The sequence below is a fragment of the Chiloscyllium plagiosum genome, chromosome 16 (assembly GCF_004010195.1).
Source record: "Chiloscyllium plagiosum isolate BGI_BamShark_2017 chromosome 16, ASM401019v2, whole genome shotgun sequence".
Classification (NCBI taxonomy): Eukaryota; Metazoa; Chordata; class Chondrichthyes; order Orectolobiformes; family Hemiscylliidae; genus Chiloscyllium; species Chiloscyllium plagiosum.
In genome coordinates, this window is record NC_057725.1 from 26,008,914 (window position 1) to 26,028,575 (window position 19,662).

Below are 19,662 nucleotides of genomic sequence, written 5' to 3' on the forward strand. Positions count from 1 at the left end.
ATTTAAAGCTGGTCAGAAATAGCTGCATTGACGAAACAGACTAACATCCATTCCATTCAGTGGCAATATTTTATGACATCCCATGTAGCATTCATTTGCGCAATCCCTTCGCTTTGACTGAGAAAGTGTCCTCTCTTCACTCACTATCTCCACCCGGATATGCCATTCGTTTACAGCAGCTTTTTGAAACTTTGCTGAGATCACTGACTAAAAACTGACAAAAGGAAGTTGCTATGGCTTGGTTTTGGCCAAAGTTATTTTTATTTGAAATTTAAAACTGAAGTTTATTACCCTTCCTCTTTGATTCCATCCATGTGAACCACCTACAGTGTTACTGCGTAATTTTTGCAGTGAAAACACATGGGTACTTGTAGTAATGTTATTTTGTGCTACTGTGCTGGATGATTGTGTCAATGCTTGATTAGTTTCCTTCATTTGCCAAGATTTTGAGACTTGTGTCGGCATGGGGTAGGATCCGTATGGGATGTGGGTTGGCACTCCAAACAGATCTCACAAAGTGCAGGAGACATGCCAGATGTTTATTTATTTTTCCTGGCAGCAAATGCACAACTGGAGATTGACTTTATTCAGGGTATTTCGAAATGAAAATCACTGATTCAGTGTCTAGGCACAGTGACTGTCATGCTTCGCCCTTACCTTGTCAAGATGAACATGGCTGTACAAAGACAGGAACACAATTGAAGAGTAGAGCAGCAAGAAGAGATGGCATGTAATTTGTCATCTGATATTGTAGTACTTAAAGTAAGAGAATATCTGGAAATATAGTGAAGCCAAGATTTTTAAATAAAATTTCTATAGGAGAGGGCAATAAAAAAACCTCGTTGTTGTCAGATTTCTGGCTTTGTAGACCAGGCAGTTCTAGGAGGCGGAGAAAGTGAGGGCTGCAGATGCTGGAGATCAGAGGTGAAAAATGTGTTGCTGGAAAAGCGCAGCAGGTCAGGCAGCATCCAAGGAGCAGGAGAATCGACGTTTCGGGTATAAGCCCTTCTTCATTCCTAAAGAAGGGCTTATGCCCGAAACGTCGATTCTCCTGCTCCTTGGATGCTGCCTGACCTACTGCGCTTTTCCAGCAACACATTTTTTCAGTTCTAGGAGGTGGCCTGGATGTATTGACCATGTTGAAAAAAAACTGCCTCAAAGTTGGCAGAGGAACTGGAGAAATAATTTATACGTTTTGGGTTGGTTCAATGTTTTACACACACACACACACACACACACACACACCATGTTCTGGTTCAAATACGTTTTAACAAAAACACGCACACATACATAAGAACATGCGCACAAAGCATGTACACAATATGCATGCGGGGTGACCGCTGTATCTGCGGAATCGGCTTCCGCAAATTCACTTATCTGCAGTTTGCTGCAGCCCAAAAATATTACATGGAACATTCCAGAAATAATTCCAGGGGGCTGCCGGAGAGGCACGTTTCCCATTTAAATGAATGGGTTCACCACTATCTGCAGTTTCAGGCATCTGTGGTAGGTCTTGGAACATATCCCCCATGGATACAGGGGACTACTGTATATAAACAAACCACATGCATGCACACATTGTACACAGGTCATACATTTATGAACACACACGCGCACACACACCAAGATATAGATTGTTAACTTATTTCTTACTTTTCATCTGTACAGTAATGTTCTAATTCTTCCGAGTTTTGTTTTAAAATACTGTTCAAGTAGAATGAAAGAACAGATGGAGAATTTAGTTGTCTTTAGGGCTTATGTGTGATGCCTAATTAGGTTCAGAGTTATTCTGCATTACACCAATCTAGCCAAGGGAGCCAGCTACACTGCAGCATGAATGTGACATAGCAATATCATCCCCTCCACTTCCATGACTACTGCCATGCCACAAATCTGCCACAAATCAGGGAATCCTACAGCACACATATCATTTCAGCTCATCTTGTTTGTGTCACTATTCAATTAGATCAAGACTGATTTGTAACTTTCCTTCAATTACCCACCTTGTTTTCATGACCTTTCATACCCTTCCCTAATAAAAAAAATTATCAATCTCAGATTTGAAATTTCTGGTTGACAGCAACCCCCCTCCACTTCATCCACATATTATTCTTAGTAGCCTTTTTGGAAAGAGTGAGAGAATTTTCAGCAAGTGCAATTATTTGCATAAACAGGCTATTGAAGAGTCACGGGGCCCGCACCCATTGTGAATGCTGTTTGAAACTCCCAGCCTTGAAAGTTAGCAGAGAGTCCTGACATTTCTGGGAAAGTTTCGAATTTTCAAATTTCTAGTAGGAACAGGGTACCTGCACATGGTTAATTAATGGTCCCTTTATCTCCTTAGCAAGTTTGTCAAAAGTCAGGAAAGTAATTTTGAAATTTGATTTTGCTAATTCCAAAATGTCTGCTGCTTTTTTTTAATCTCCTTACCTGAGGAAGGGTGTTCTTGCTATAGAGAGAGTGCAGTGAAAGTTTACCAGACTGATTGGGATGGTGAGATTGATGTATGAGATTGAATTGGTTAGGATTATATTTGCTGGAGTTCAGGAGAATGGGGGAAATGTCACAGAAACCAATAAAAGGGTAGACACAGGAAGGATGTTCTTGATGGCAGGGGAGTCCAGAATCAGAATAACTGTCTAAGGATGTGAGGTAAATCATTTGGGACTAAAATGAGGCAAAATGGCAAGCCTGTGGATTTTCACTACCACAGAAGGCAATTGAGGCCAGAGCATTGAGTGAGTTCAGGAGAAAGTTGGATATAGTAGATTAGATTAGATTAGATTACAGTGTGGAAACAGGCCCTTCGGCCCAACAAGTCCCCACCGACCCGCTGAAGCGAAACCCACCCATACATTTACCCCTTACCTAACACAACGGGCAATTTAGCATGGCCAATTCACCTGACCCTGCACATCTTTGTACTGTGGGAGGAAACCGGAGCACCCGGAGGAAACCCACGCAGACACGGGGAGAACGTGCAAACTCCACACATTCAGTCGCCTGAGGCGGGAATTGAACCCAGGTCTTTGGCGCTGTGAGGCAGCAGTGCTAACCACTGTGCCACCATGCCGCCCCGAGGGACTCAAGGGATGAAAGGATATGGGGAAAATGTGGGATCAGCCTATTGTGTTAGATGCTCAGCCATGATCAGATTGGATGGCAGAGCAGGCGCTAAGGGCTGCATGGCCTACTCCTGCTCCTAATTCTATGTTTTTATGTTATTGAACAACTGTCAATGTTGCCAAGGGGCTGAAGAAAGTTTGTTTCTATTTATGATTAAATGAAATTTGAAGGATCCAACCAGTATCACATGAAGTTTTATAAGTCTGCGCTTTAGAAAGTGTCCCCAATTCGTCAATCATGTTACAGCGAATTTGCATTAATGAACACTTGTTATAGCAGAATGACCCGTACCTCAATTTGGGGTCCATTACCATTTAATGTCCCTTAATAAATTGCCTGTTATGGTCATCAGTGCAGCAGCAGACTCCAGCATGGCTGCTACTTACCTTTGCTGCTGGTAGAAGATAGGTGTTCCCACCTCCTGGAAGTACTCAGCACCCCTAATTGGGTGCTGAACTTGTCTCCTTCTCAGTTAAGATTTTAGCATTTGATCATAATGGCACTAGAATGGTGCAGTTCATATGTTGTGTCTGGTCCTAAAATGCTTTCATGTATCAAGATCCAACCCCATGCTGAAATTCCAGTCTATATATTCTTAAATCACTGGAAGTAGCCATTTAATACATTTGTCTATGCCAGGTCTTTGAACGAGCTATCCAGTTTGTCAAAGGCTCCTTACTCTTATCCCATTATCCTGCGAACTCTTTTTCTTCCAAGTATTTGTCCAATTTAATTCTGAAATTTATTTTTAAATCAGAAGCATCAGATGGGTTCAGATCAACCAAATAGTGATAGGGTTATTGAAGCGAATGATTTTTCTGATATTAAAGTTTCCTATATCTGCCCAGTAAATGAAAAGAATTACATTAACAATCAGAAATATCACGTGAATGGGCATTGGCAGCAAAGATCCATATTTCAGCAAGGTTCTTCAGATGAAAGCATTTTCTAACTGTTATATTTGTCAAGAAATGTTTATTATTGAATTTCCTTGAGAAGATAGGATGCTGAGTAATGAATGTTACTTGTCCCAGAGCAGCCCAAACTTGAATGTTCTCTAGGCCTTGCTGCTGATGGATAATTGCTATTCCTGTACCTGAGGAGTGTGAATGCTCCTGAACAATGTCCACCGACCATCCCCCACCCAGGTCCTTTTGCTGGAGAGACAGTAATTGATTCAGCAATTATAGCCAACTCAGCAAGGTGGAAACACTTGGCAATTAGGCTTCCATCACTGTCTTCTTTGTCTTCTTCATCATATACCTGATCTGTGGAACAGTTGGGGTATATAGAACATAGAACATAGAACATTACAGCACAGTACAGGTCCTTCGGCCCTCGATGTTGCGCCACCCTGTCATACTAATCTGAAGCCCACCCCACCTACACTATTCCATGTGCGTCCATGTGCCTGTCCAATGACGACTTAAATGCACTTAAACTTGGTAAATCTACTACCATTGCAGGCAAAGCATTCCATACCCTTACTACTCTCTGAGTAAAGAAACTACCTCTGACATCTGTCTTATCTCCCCTCACTTTAAATTGTGTCCCCTTGTGTTTGCCGTTCCTATACTTGGAAAAAGGCTCTCCCTGTCCACCCTATGTAATCCTCTGATTATCTTGTATGTCTCTATTAAGTCACCTCTCAACCTTCTTCTCTCCAACGAGAACAGTCTTCTTCCATCCAGCCAATTCCTAATCCAAACCTCCAACTCACCCTCAATGCCATATCTCCGTATTTTCTGCAGTAGCCTACCATGTGGTGACCAGAACTGTACACAATACTCCAAGTGTGGCCATACCAGAGCTTTGTACAGCTACAGCATAACCTCCTGGCTCCAGAACTCAATCCCTCCATTAATAAAGGCCAAAACACTGTATGCCTTCTTAACAACCCTGTCAGTCTGGGTGGCAACTTTCAGGGATCTGTGTACATGAACACCAAGATCTCTCTGCTCATCTGCACTCCCAAGAATCTTACCATTAGCCCAGTACTTTGCATTCCGATTACTCCGTCCAAAGTGTATCACCTCACACTTGTCCACATTAAACGCCATTTGCCACCTCTCAGCCCAGCTCTGCATCCTATCTATGTCTCTCTGAAACTTACTACATCCTTCGTCACTATCCACAACTCCACCGACCTTAGTGTCGTCCGCAAATTTACTAACCCACCCTTCGAAGTCCTCATCCAGGTCGTTTATAAAAATGACGAACAGCAGTGGACCCAACACCGACCCTTGAGGTACGCCGCTAGTAACTGGACACCAAGCTGAACGTGTTCCATCAACTACAGCCCTCTGTTTTCTTTCAGCAGGCCAATTACTGGTCCAAACTGCTATGTCTCCCACAATCCCATTCCTCCGCATCTTGTATAATAACCTACTGTGGGGAACCTTATCGAATGCCTTGTTGAAATCCATATACACCACATCAGCCGGTTTACTCTCATCTACCTGTTTGGTCACTTTGTCAAAAAAGTCAATAAGATTCGTTAGGCACGATCCACCCTTCACAAAACTGTGCTGACTGTCCCTGATCAGATTATTCTTTTCTAGATGGTGATAAATCCTATCTCTTATAACCTTTTCCAACACTTTACCAACAACTGAAGTGAGACTCACTGGTCTGTAATTACCAGGGTTGTCTCTACTACCCTTTTTGAACAAGGGAACCACATTTGCTATCCTCCAGTCCTCAGGCACTATTCCTGTAGACAATGATGATTTGAAGATCAATGCCAAAGGCTCGGCAATCTCTTCCCTTGCTTCCCAGAGGATCCTAGGATAGATCCCATCCGGCCCAGGGGACTTGTCTATTTTCACACTCTGCAGTATTTCTAATACTTCTTCCTTGTGAACCTCAATCTCTTCTAGATGCAAGTATCTCTGTATCTTCCTCGCCAACATTTTCATTTTCTATAGTGAACGCTGTCAAAAAATATTTATTTAGTGCTTCCCCTGTCTCCTCTGACTCAACACACAACTTCCCACTATTTTCCTTGATTGGCCCTAATTTAACTCTCGTCATTCTTTTATTCCTGACATACCTATGGAAAGCCTTCGGGTAAACCCTGATCCTATTTGCCAACAACTTCTCATGTCTCCTCCTGGCTCTTCTGAGCTCTCTTTTTAGGTCTTTCCTGACTTCCTTGTAACCCTCAAGCGTCCTAACTGAGTTTTCACATTTTATCCTAACGTAAGCCTTTTTCTTCTTCTTGACCAGAACAATGATATACTGCCTGAACAATAATAACAGTTTTATCAATGGTGGATAAGGCAACCGGTCCCTATCTCTTCCTTCCTGGAGAGAACATCTGCTTTTCGAAGTGTTCCAAATGTTTGCCTCATCTTTCAGAATAGTGGATAAACTCACTGGATCAATGATGTTGAGCCTAATACACTGTTCTGATGAACTCCTGGAGCGATAATTGTCCTCCAACAATCACAACCAACATTATTTGTACAAATGGAGAGTTTTCCTCCTGATTCCCATTGTCTATAATTTTGCTAGGGCTCCTTGATGCCACATTTGGCATCTTGATGTCAAAGGCACTCACTCTGACCTCACTAAATGCAACTTATTTTTGACTGTGAAGTGCCATAACAGGAAGTTAAAATTATGAAGAGATTCAACAGGAAGGACATAAAGAAGATGTTTACTCTTCTGGGGTGTCCAGAACTAGGAGCTATGAATGTAAGGCCAATAATTGAAAACTCTAATAAGGTATTGAATTGAATTTGTTTTGCTCAATGTAGTGGGAGTGTGGAAACAGTTACCATATCACATGGAGCAATAAAAGTAAATAGCACAATGTATATTTAAGGGAATAGTGACAAGCATGAGAGAGAAATACATTGCTGATATATTGTTAATGTTACATGAAGTAAGGAAGATAAAGGCTTATTTGAATATTTGGAGTATCAGTGACCTGATACAAAAGCAAAACACTGCATTGGAATAAGAGCAAAAGTTCAGCACATGTATTTTGGTGTAGGTGTGCATTAGAGCTAACGTTTCAGGCCTAGAATTGTTTCTGGCTGTAAAGTCCCATGTAATTCTATAAGGCACTCCAGTCTCTTTTATCTCACTGCGGATATTAACTGCATCAAAATCATTCTCAGTTCGCTTCACCTTGTTTCCAGCCTTGAGGGTATTCCTGGATTTGACATATATTGTCATTTTCCTGACAGGTTCGGTGGTACAGGAGTCCTGTTCTTTCATTAGCACCTGCATATATTGATTTTGTAACACTATATTGTCTTTGTAATTCTCCAAAGCCATTTGGTAACTTGAAACTCCTTTCAATACTCATTCTCCCATTCGATGAATATCAGCCTTAACTAACCCCACCACAAAAGTTACTTTTGCTTCTGGCAACCTGACTAGTGGTGATTGTGAAATCTCTTTGGCAAAATTACTGTAAATTAAAATATTCAGTTCAAACACAAATTTTGTCTCAGAATATTTTTTTCTATATAAGACTGTTCACATTGAAACTTTCAAAGTAGCAATTTACTAGAATGGCATGACATTTTTGACCACCTGTCATTCTACCAAAAATCCCACAAATGGAGAGGACTCTAATGACATTAGCTTTATCAAATAACTTGAGAAAGCAAATAAAAACAGAGTTGCATTTATAAAGCACCTTTCAAAACCTCAGGATGTCCTAAAGCATTTTACAGCCAATGAAGCATTTTTACTAGGTACCCACAGTGGTTTTTGAAAACGTAGCAGTTAATTTATGCACTGCAAGGTCTCACAAAAGTTCTGCGATTCTCACCAAATAACCTGTCTGTTTAGTGTTGCTGATTGAGAGATAAATATTGACCAGGATAACAGAGAATGCTCCTCCTACAGGTCAAAATGGTGGCTAGGGGTATTTTACATTCTCCTGAAAGGGCTGATGTCGCCTTGGTTTACAATTTCATCCCGACAATTCCCTTAGTACTGAACTGGAGTGCCAAACTAGCTTTGTGTTCAAGTCTTATAGTGGGAGTGAAATGATCAGACTCTGATTCAGAGGCTCCCCTCTGAGCTAAGCAGAAGACAGTAAAGCAGTAAATGTATGGAAAATGTCTTGATTCAGCTTGTTCATGCATTACAAAGGCTTGTAAAAAGCATTGAAACATGTTTGTTGAACTGGCTTCAGAAAAAAAGCAGTAATCAGTTTCTTTGTAATGTATTGTCTTTGGATGAGCATGATACAGTCCACCATACCATCAATGCAGTCAAATATGTTTTTGTGCTGCACTGCAAAATTTAAAGCATTTCTACAGCCTTTGCAGATTCAGCAAGGAGAACAGGTGAGTGATGTGCATTGATATTCAGTGAAAGAATGTAATGCATCTTCAGTTGCATCACCTGTCAATTCTGCTGAGCAGCTCTGCATGTTGTCCACCTCTGCAAAACTTTCCACGAGTATCTTAGCTGGAAAATCTATGCTGTCCACCCATTGGCAAGCAGAAAGAGCCTCATCATTGTGTTGGATGGCATTCCTCTTCATTTTCACCATCTTGTGCAGTCATTGCCTGTTTGAACTCAGCAAGGTGGAAACACTTGGCAGTTAGGCTTCCATCACTGTCTTCTTTGTCTTCATCATAAATCTGACCTTTGCAACAGTTGTGGTATACTCCCTGAACAATGGTAACACTTTTATCAATGGTGGATAAGGCAACCGGTCCTAATCTCTTCCTTCCGAGAGAGAATATCTGCTTTTCAAACTGTTCCAAAATGTTTGCCTCATCTTTCAGAATAGTGGATAAACTCGCTGGTGCAATGTCTGGTTTGGCTTCACATCAGTTTTTCACTTACTCTAGTGCCCTCACCTTCTCTCTCTGATTAACAATTCCTTTTCTCATAGGTCTAGCCATACTTGCATGCTTTGCTTGCTCTTTCACAGGGAGACCTCAGTGTCAAATATGGCTTGACTGTGATTTTGCACTTTATTTTGTGGTCTAACTCTATTCTGATTGGTTGGAGCAGTCACATGACAAGTTTAGACAAGTTTGGCTGATCCAGAGTTAACGGTGCAGCATTCCTTATTTGAATCGATTTGATTTATTATCATCGTCATGCATACCGAGATACAGTAAAGTGGGTTGTTTTGTGTGTTCAACAGGCAGATTGTACTATACAAAGTGCATCAAGTAGCAGAACATTGTGCAGAATACTGTGTTACAGCCGCAGAGAAGGTGCAGAGAAAGTGATCAACATTAACATTTGAGAGTCCATTCAAAAGTAACATGGGATTATCTTTCAGTTGGATTTGCTATTGGGACGTTGGAGATGGCTGATGACTTTGCCCCAATTGTAACTAAGTAAACAGTATGAGAAAATTAATCAGAAATATTGATCCAAATAAAACAGCATGTTATTAGGACAAAAGGACTCGTAGAGTGAAACTTGGCCTATTACTAGGAGTTGTTCTCCATTGTCCATAATTCTCAGGTAGTGTAGCAGAGTCAAGGTCCATAGAATCTGTGAAGAAGGAATGAAGTGCTTCAGTGGAGAGGGGGATGTTTCCTGGACAGACTAACTAACAGCTTTTCTCATCCATGTTTATCTTGTGAACAAGATTGTGCGCTACCTATCAATCCTAATCAAAAGAAATTGACTGAGTATCTCACAAATTGCAGATTGTTGAAATTCCAGTGTTCTCTCCTTTGTCACTGAGGTGACTGATAATGGAAAAGGACATTTTTAAAGAGGGATGTTGGTAAGAATTGGTGGAATCCGCTGATATGTGTTCTTGCCTTTGCTAATAGGAGTCTGCGAAGACTTCTCTATTGAGATCAAGCAATGGTAAAGCTAAAGTTAGAGTTTACTGTCAGAAATATTGTAGAATACCTGAATTCTGTGTGTGCTGCCTTTGATCCGTCATCCCTGTTGAAGTGGATAAATATGTGGAGAAAACCTGGTGGAAGTTTCAACTTTCTTGTTTCTCTGATTCTGAGTGTCTTCATCCATGATCTCATTCCAATAGCAGCTGGATATCAAATGTATGATTTACCTGAAGGGATTGAACTTACTTGTTGGTCTTGGCTTTGAAGGTGGAAGGGTTCTGATGCAACATAGAAACAAAGTATTGTGACAGCTTGTCAGGAGACTCCTTAGCATGTGAGAGCTAGACATCCCGCTATGGCATCATTCATCTACCATCATTATTTTCCTTAGTTTTGACTCTCTCTAATGTTAGATTCATGTGCACCAAGTATTAATCTGTTCACTGGTTGGAACATTGGAGACTGTCTAGGAATTTTAGTACATTAGAAAACAAAATCAAGTGGAAGATTTTGTGCGAAATGAGCATGGGGTGGGAATAGAGGCATGTTGAGTGGAGAGAGGGAACTTTGCTGATTCCATTGTTGTGTTAAAAGGACTCACACTGTGTGTGGTGTTTGGTTGATCATGACATGTGGAGAAGCTGAGGGGATTGAAGTTGGTGAGATTTGCAGTGGTGCATTCATAGAACATAGAACATAGAAGAATACAGCGCAGTACAGGCCCTTTGGCCCTCGATGTTGCGCCGATCCAAGCCCACCTAACCTACACTAGCCCACTATCCTCCATATGCCTATCCAATGCCCGCTTAAATGCCCATAAAGAGAGAGAGTCCACCACTGCTACTGGCAGTGCATTCCATGAACTCACGACTCGCTGAGTAAAGAACCTACCCCTAACATCTGTCCTATACCTACCACCCCTTAATTTAAAGCTATGCCCCCTCGTAATAGCATTCAGGTTAATATAAATTATAAGAAAATTTCAATCCTGTTTTCACAATGTTTGGTTCACTGTGATAGTTCTTCCATTTACAGTACAGGATGTTTCACATTCTATGTAGATGATCTGGAGAATTCAGATCTATCGAGGAGCATTGGGTTGGACTACTCCTTAAGCGGGAGACAGTCTCCCTGCCCCATCTTTTAAGATCATGCTGATTTACCTTGTCATTTCTGTGGCGTATCAGTATCAACAATAGCAACTTGTTTTTATATAATACCTTGAAGGGAGCAAAGTGTTTCAATATATTTCACGAAAGTCAGATAAGGGATATTAAGATAGGTGGTTCACATAACGAGTTTGGTCAATGGCTTAAGAGTTTAAGGCCTGTCTTATGTTTGGGGAGGCTAAGGAACATAATTTCAGAGGTGAAGGCATGGCCACATATCGTGAGGAAATTCAAACACTAGTATAACTAACATAAAGCTATGGATTTCAAGTTCATGAATGCAGCTGTATTCCATGCATTTGAGTCCAGTAGACAAACAGTCAATAAGAGGCAAAGCTAATTTCAGCACATTTAGAAAACGAATGACTGGCTTGGAGCTGACGATGAGCGCAGCTCTTACAGTAAAAGCATTTGTTTCAAGGATGCTGATCTGGCATTTACAATTATGTAGCTCCTCCACCTTGGACAAACAGATCTAACAGGCACAAGACAGGCAACCCAGTGAGACACTAATGCAAAATGAATCTGTGTGCATTTGATTGAGTGGCCTCTTTTGCAACAGCACAATGCAGCCCCAAGTACAGTTCAGCAAATGTGTCTCACCAGCCTCAGCCTGAGTTGGTGTTCTACAAGCAAGTCCGGGAAAATTAAAAAAAAGTTCATGTTGAATCTTATGCAGACTCTTGCAGCATTACTTTATGATAACTCCATTGCCGAAAATAGGATGATGTATCACAACCACAGTAAAATTTGGCATTTTTCCAATGCCTTTCACAAAGAGTAAAATCCCAAGGGTGTTCACAGAGGCATTATCAAAATGAAACAGGACCAACTCAGACCAAATCACTGGGAGGATGCAGTGTGACAGATACTCTCCATCACTCGAGACACCTTTACACTCGACGTTGCCACAGTTCCCACCTACATGACATTTGCCATCATCTTCCTGCCAAGTATGTGTATGTCACCTCCATTTGGCCAACTCAAGATTGTCATGGTTTCAGTCTCCACAACCCCTCATTTGAGAATTCTCCCTTCAGCTCACTTGCTTTCCTCCTTTAAAATCTTTATTAGAAGAAAATAATAAACAGATACAGGAGTAATCTGGTGTACCTTTTTATGATTAATGCTGATGTGGTTATAGTAAGAACCCTACTTGCTCACCTACCTGATTCCCCCAGTAACTCTTGTAGATCTAACTCAGCCTTTGGTACATTCAATGGCCCAGCTTCCAGTATGCTGTAGGGTTCAAAATTTTAAAGCTCAACAAGTTTCCGAGAGAAGAAAGTTCCCTTCATTTTAGACTTAAATGGGACAGACCTCTTATTCCAAAATTATGTTCCCAAGTTGTTAATTTCCTCATGAGGAAACATAGGCTCTATCTTGTCAAATCCCCTCAGATTTTTATAAATTTCAATGAGATTCCCTCTCGTTCTTCTCAATACCAATGAGTACAGGTCAACCAGCTCAACTGTTTCTCATAAGATCATCTCTTCACAGAAATCAAACTGGTGAACATTCTCTGAACTGTCCCAAATGAAAGTACATTCCCCCCACTCCTTAAAATAGGAGACCAAAATTGTATGCAGTACTCTAAGCTTTAATTGTAGGCTGAGATATAACTGAGTGCATGGCCACCCCTCCCAGTGATTTGGTCTGAGTTGGTCCCGTTGTTGTATAGTGGCTGAGAGGAATCAGATATATTGATAATTTTTCCTTCCCTCTGAGTGCTATTCTGGAAGGCTGGATCAGCAAATGGCCTTCTCCCAGGTCTTTAGGCTTTTAATCACTTGCAAGCTCGTTTATTGCCTGTTCATATGCCCTTTTAGGCATCTCCTGGCATCAACTTGCCCCATCTCTCCCCCCACATCAGCTCAACTGATACTTGATCCGCAATGTGAACATTAATTTGGAACCTGCAATGTGATGTTTGAGAAGCAGTGAGTGTACAACAATGATGTCTGAAATAATGCATCAAAAGTGATTGACAATATAAATGGACAGTACAAGATTGCTAGTCTCTATCTATTTCACAGGAGCTGTTTATTTGATTTCTGTACAGTCTAAATAAACATAGATGTTCCAAACTGTGATTGAGCATGACATTTCTTTGCTCTCCTGAGCTGTAACATATAATTTAACACATTTTTCTTATTTTATCCCAGAGCGCCAGAGATTATTTTGGGTTTGCCGTTTTGTGAAGCCATAGACATGTGGTCATTGGGATGTGTTATTGCTGAACTATTCCTTGGATGGCCTTTGTACCCAGGAGCACTGGAATATGACCAGGTAAGAAGTTATTTTTAACTGTCACACGCAACTGCCTCATAAGGGAAACCATCAGCTCACCAAGGCTAACTGGCTGTTGAGTGATCATGTTGTGCAATTAAAGGAGTAAGCAATGTTTTGCTGTTCTAAATTTTATCCTTTAATTACGAGAATGTTGTTACATGCTTAATCTGTTTTAAAATGTTACATTGCTAAACGAAAAGAAAATATCTTATTCAATGCTTAGTTAAGGTCAAACTTAAATCAGGGACATAGGGAAACAGGTGCCTTTGATCCATAGTTACTGGTGTTATTTTTATTAATGAAGGTCGAAGTGCTGTGCGTGAACTAAAGTAGTGGATAAGAAACTGACCAAAGAAAGAAAAAACTTCTATTTATATAGTGCCTTACAAGTGGCAGCTATGAAGCAATGGGTAGTGCTTTCACCTCTGAATCAGAAGGTTGTGTGTTCCAAATCCTATTCTGGGATATGAGCACAAATTCTAGGCTGACATTGTTGTGAACTGCTTCTGGAGTGCTGCAGTGTCAGAATGGCACCTTTTGGATGAGATGCTAGACTGAGGCACCTTCTGCCCTCTCAGTTGGATGTATTTTGCTTTGGCTATTTGAAAGTAGAGTGAGGTGCCCTTGCCATTACATAATCCCTTAAAGAAAATAACAAACACATTATCTGACTGTTTACCACATTGTTGTTTGTGGCTATAGGAGCTTGTTGGTTGCCGTATTTCCTATGTTATAACAAAGACTACTTCAATAATATTCTATTGGCTGCAAAGTGCTTTGGGATGTTGTTTAGTCAAGAAAGTGCAATGTAACTGGAAGATTTTCATGGAATCACAACTATACTATAGGGGGAGTTTGCTCCACCAAGTGCATGTAAGTTCTCTGGATTTGGATGTGGGAACATCATTTTAAGGGTTACTATTGTCACAAAACTTGTTGGCAATATGAATTATGAAGAAGTGGGTTTTTGGACAAGTTGAGTGAATGGGCAAAAAGCATGACAGGTGAAATATAATGTGGAAAAATGTGAAGCTATCTGTTGTGGTTGGAAAAACAAAAGTGAAAAACAAAACTGTTCTCTTAAACAGTGAGAGACTGGGAGTGTGGATGTACAAAATGGCCTGGGTGTCCTTGTTCACAAATCACTGCAGGCTACCATGTAGGTGGAAGTCGTATGTTGGTGATGAAGGTAAATCTGTTGGTCTTTATTGCAAGAGGGTTGAATACATAAGTTAAGATATTTTGCTGCAATTGTATAGTGTCTTGGTGAGACCACATCTGAAGTATTTTGTACCGTTGCCTTATCCAACCTCACAAAGGATATACTTGTATTGAGGGAATACTATAAAGATTTCCCAGATTGATCCCCAGGGTTCCAGGGTTGTCGTATGAGGACAGATTGAATAGACTGGTCCTGTGTTCTCTGCACTTTCGAAGTATGAGAGGTAATCTCATTGCAGCATTACAACCTTGTTTCAAACATGCAACAAAATAGCTAAATTTCAGAGGTGAGGTGAGATGAGGTTGATGCCCTTGACTGGGTGTAGCATCAAAGACTCTTTGCAAGGGCTGGAATTAGTGGGAATAAGGGAAAAGTTCTGCACCTATAACAAAAAAAAGAGATACCGTATATACTCGTGTATAGGTCAATGTCACATATAAGCCAACCACTTATTTTTGGCCAGAAAATCTCGTATTTTCCATATATCTTGTGTATACATCGACCCTAGTTCTTCACAGTTACAGATCAACATTTATGATTCAGTGTGCCTCCCCAGTTGCGCTCCACTCTGGCTTTCCAATCTGCTGGCTGTACCGCTCCATTCTGGGTCTTTCAGTCTACTAGCCATCACGCTCTGCTCCAGGTTTTCAGAATACCTGTAGTGGTATGACAATACAGGGTGACTGGTGTATCCGCGGGGTTGGTTTCTACGGTTTCAGTTACCTACAGTTTACTGCGGCCTGAACATATTACAGAGAATGTTCCAGAATCAGGGACCGGGGGCTGCCGGGAAGGTAATTTTTCCATTTTATCTATTTTATAGATAAATATTCATCCCCCTGAAAACAATACCTTGTGTATAAGTCAACCCCAAAATTTCAGATTTTAAAAACTGTCTTCAAAATTCGACATATACACAAGTACATATGGTAGTTGTGGTTGTTGGAAATTAGTTGAATCAGTTCCAGGATACCTTTGCAGGGATTCCTCAAGTTTGGGGCCTATCCCCAGTCACCTTCAGCTGCTTCATCATAAGGTGAGAAATGGAATGTTCACTGATGATTGTACAATGTTCAGCACCGTTTGCAACTCCTCAGATATTGAAGTAATCCATGGCCAAATATAGCATGGCCTAGAAAATATCCAAATCTGGACTGAAAAGTGGCAAGTAACATTTACATCCCACAAAGACCATCTCCAACATGAGAGAATCTAACCATCTTCCTTTGACATTCAATGACGTTACCATCACTGAATCCCTCACTATACCCAGGATACCATTGACCAAAAATGGAACATGATTAGCAATATAAATACTGTGAAATTAGGGCATGTTAGAGGCTTGGAATGGTGCAGTTAAGTAACTCACTGCTGACTCCCTGAGGCCTGTCCACCATCTATAAGGCAAAAATCAGGAGTGTGATGGAGTTCTCCTCACTCTGATTCCAATAGCCCTCAATAAGTTTAATACCAACTGGGACAAAGGACCATATCCTCAAGCATCTACTCTCTCCACCATAGTTGCTCAGTAGCACTGTATACATTATCTACAGGATGCACTGCAGAAATTCACCAAGGCTACTTAAAAATTATTTTCCAACCCACAATCACTACCACCTAAGGACAAGGGCAGCAGATACTTGGAAACACCACCACCTGCAAGCCATACCAAACTATTCACAATCCTGACTTGAAAATATATTGTTGTTACTTCGCCATCATGGGTCAAAATCTAGAATTATCCCCCTGATGGCATTGTGGATTTATCACAGCACATGGACTGCAATAGTTCAAATTGTCAACTCACCACTCCCCTCTCAAGGGCAAAGATGCTGGCTAACTAGAAATGTCCATCTCCATGAATAAATAAAAAACATTCTTGCAAAATTTAAAAAAGGCTTGACAGATTGGTGCAGAAAGGAAGTAGGATGAGATTTGGCGGCGATGATGTCAAGAACCAGGGACACAGTGTCAGAATATCGGGGGTTGTTTAAGGCTGAGCTGAGGAAGCACTTCATCACTCAGAATTTGCTGGATCTTTCAAATTATTTGCAGGGCTGTAGAGGTTCAATCCTTGACTGTGTTGAAGACAGTGATCAATAGATTTCTTGATGTTAAAGATATCAAGGGATTCGGATACAGTGTTGAAGAATGGGAATGAAGTCTAATATCAGCCATTATCTATTTGGAAGATGGAGCAGCTCCAGAGCTAAAATGGTCGATTCCTCGTCCTGTTTCTGATGTGACTTTGAGCAATACGGTGTGACTATACTATGGCTTTAAGAGTATATTTTGTTCTTTTTTTTATTGAAAAAGGGTTAAGACACAGGTGCTGAGCAGAATGCTCCAAGTCAATAAAGTAAACAGCTTGTGAGGCCTTGGGTTATTTTTTAAATTTGGAACAATAAAGACAGCCTGAATGGGTGGGGTCAAGCTCTCACAGAACCAGGATAGTCTTAGCTTTCAGTAATTGCTGAGGTCTTGAAGCTGGATGTGGAAGCTCTTTTTCCCCTCTCTCTTACAGCTGGGGTTCTCTTCCTGCTGCTAGAATTGTATATAAGACAATCTGTTTTACTGAACTTGCCTTTGTCAGAAGTGTGTTTATGGTATGTTATATTGTATTTGTATTTAATATAGTTAGTTGTATTTAATATACATATTTTGTTCAGCATTTCGATAGAGTGACAGTTTTGTTTGTATTTTGTCCGTATTTTAATAATCGTATATGATAAAGTGTGCTTTATTTCAAGCCTGGTACTTTGACCAATCGAATTGCCTCTGGAGAACAATGCCTTACACTTACCTGTCAATTAAGAAAATGTTAGGGTCTAGACAATCTTCTTAATATATTTTGTGGGGGGTTTGGTCTGGTCTTAATCCCCTGCTTTGTCCCTGCAGGTTTATTTCCATCCAATTTCCTGAAATTAATTTTGAAGAATTATCATTGTAATGTAGAAAATTACAAAGTTTGCACAATAAGGTTTCACCATCAGCAATGAAGAAATTGGCTAGATATCATCTGTTTTTCATGAGTTGGCTGTGAGACATATTAGTCAAAGTGTTGGGAGAATTTCCCTGCTTTTCTGTGAATAGTGGAGAGTGAGGTAGAGACATTAAAGAGCTGAGTGGGAGAATTCTAGTGCTTGGGGCATGGTTGGATTTGAGATTTAAAAAAGGGTTTCTTTATCTGAACTTATCTTGTGACATGCTGGATCTTGTTTTCTTTTCTGATTCTGTTTCACGATTTGGTTCAGACAATGGAGTATTTGTTATCATCAACCAAATACATTTATTGCACATAAATCATGATATAAAGTTCCTAACATTGTTAAATTAGTTTACAGCTCAATGACATTGCAATTATAGGGAAGTGTGAGAAAGATACCCTGAATTAAGAAAAATCACTCCTTAAAGAATAAAGGTTCTTGTTTGTGTTGCTTTCTGGAGAAAGTGAGGGCTGTAGATGCTGGAGATCAGAGCTGAAAATGTGTTGCTGGAAAAGCGCAGCAGGTCAGGCAGCTGAAGAAGGGCTTATGCCCGAAACGTCGATTCTCCTGTTCCCTGGATGCTGCCTGACCTGCTGCGCTTTTCCAGCAACACATTTTCAGCTGTGTTGCTTTCTGGCCATTTTCCCCCCATTCTAAAAGTCATTTTTGAGGATCTAGTGTGCGGCACAACGAAGATACCTGGATGAACAAAAGAACCCCTAACAAAAAGATGGTGCCGTGGGATCTTTTCCATCCATCTGAGAGGGCAGATGAGGCCATGAACAGAATTCCAAACAAAGGTAACAATTTTAAAATCAAGAATTTGCTTGACCAGAAGTCAGAGTGGATCAACGAATGCAGGGATTGATATCGAAATAGGGTTCACTGCAACTTAAGACACTGGATGTCCTCGTTTACTGAAGTTAAAATGTAGGACACCAACCAGGAATCCACTGGAATGGCTGAATCTAGAGGTAATGTAGGTAAGGATAACAGTGAGGTCAGAAGCTGACCAAGGGATAAAATAGTATACTAATGCTGAGGCAGTTTCACTATGCTTACCCTAAATAAACTTTTAAAAATTTTGAAGACTTCTCTGAAGCTCTGTTTCCAAGAAAGAAGAGCACACTGTTCTTTACAAATGGGTATAATTTCTTTCTTGTTTAATTTTCGTTAACCTTTCATACCTTTGATATTTCTTTGAGAGAGGAAGAGAACTAAGTTGTGAGGAAATTTCATGAGGTGATCTGCGGACACTGGGAACGTCAGCTTAGATTTTTGTGGTCATGTTTCAGGAGAGGAGTTTGAACGAATGACCTCTGACTCATTGGCAACAGTTTACTCACTGAGCCACAGAGCACACATTGATTTTGACAAGTTAGCAGATTTAATTTGGGAGAGATTGCTGCAGTTTTTACTATCACAGGAGTAAAGAGTAGCAAGTGGATGAAGGAAGGTGGATGATCAGTGAAAATTCATGATCCTTTCTACCATGCTTTATTTTCCTTTATCCTGACGATTTTGATGATGACTGAACTCTCTGCTTAGGATAGTAATGTGAATTCAAAAAGAACTTTTCTTCCTTCAGGTGAAAAATGCCAGCAAGTAGTTGCTGGCCCTTTTCATTTTGTAACTTTAATGTTTTTTTCACTGTGTGTTCCTTGAAAATAATTATTTCTTTGTGATGTTTTCCAGCTCAACATGTATTTTGTTACATAGAGAGTTCTGGCGCTGCTGAGTGATGGAGTATTTTTACAGCAAAAAAGAATTTGCATTGATGTAATATCATTCAAGATATCCCAAAGCACTTCACAGCCAATGAAGTTCTTTTGAAATTCAGTCGCTATGTTAATGTGAGGAATGTGCCAGCCAATTTATGTTCAGCACTGCGACAATGACCAGATTATTTTTTTAATGATGTCGATTCTTGTGAAGTCCATGTGTTATTATACTAGAAGCTAACTTGTGTCCGTGATTGGAAGATTCATACAGGCCAGAGCACCAGAAATAATTCCCCTGCTCTTCAAAATGCAATACAATAAAGCACAGGAACAGGTCCGTCGGCCCACCATACC

At 40.5% G+C, this 19,662-nt stretch overlaps 1 protein-coding gene across 8 annotated transcripts in view; it reads left to right on the forward strand.

The window, feature by feature from the left end:
• The window catches only part of LOC122557708 (homeodomain-interacting protein kinase 3-like), a 260,774-nt gene that overhangs the window by 183,674 nt on the left and 57,438 nt on the right, over nt 1-19,662 (forward strand). For all 8 annotated transcript variants that reach the window (XM_043705595.1, XM_043705593.1, XM_043705598.1 and 5 more), the window contains one exon: nt 13,252-13,375. In XM_043705595.1, the coding sequence (XP_043561530.1) occupies nt 13,252-13,375 (124 nt within the window). The remainder of the gene's footprint in view (nt 1-13,251; nt 13,376-19,662) is intronic.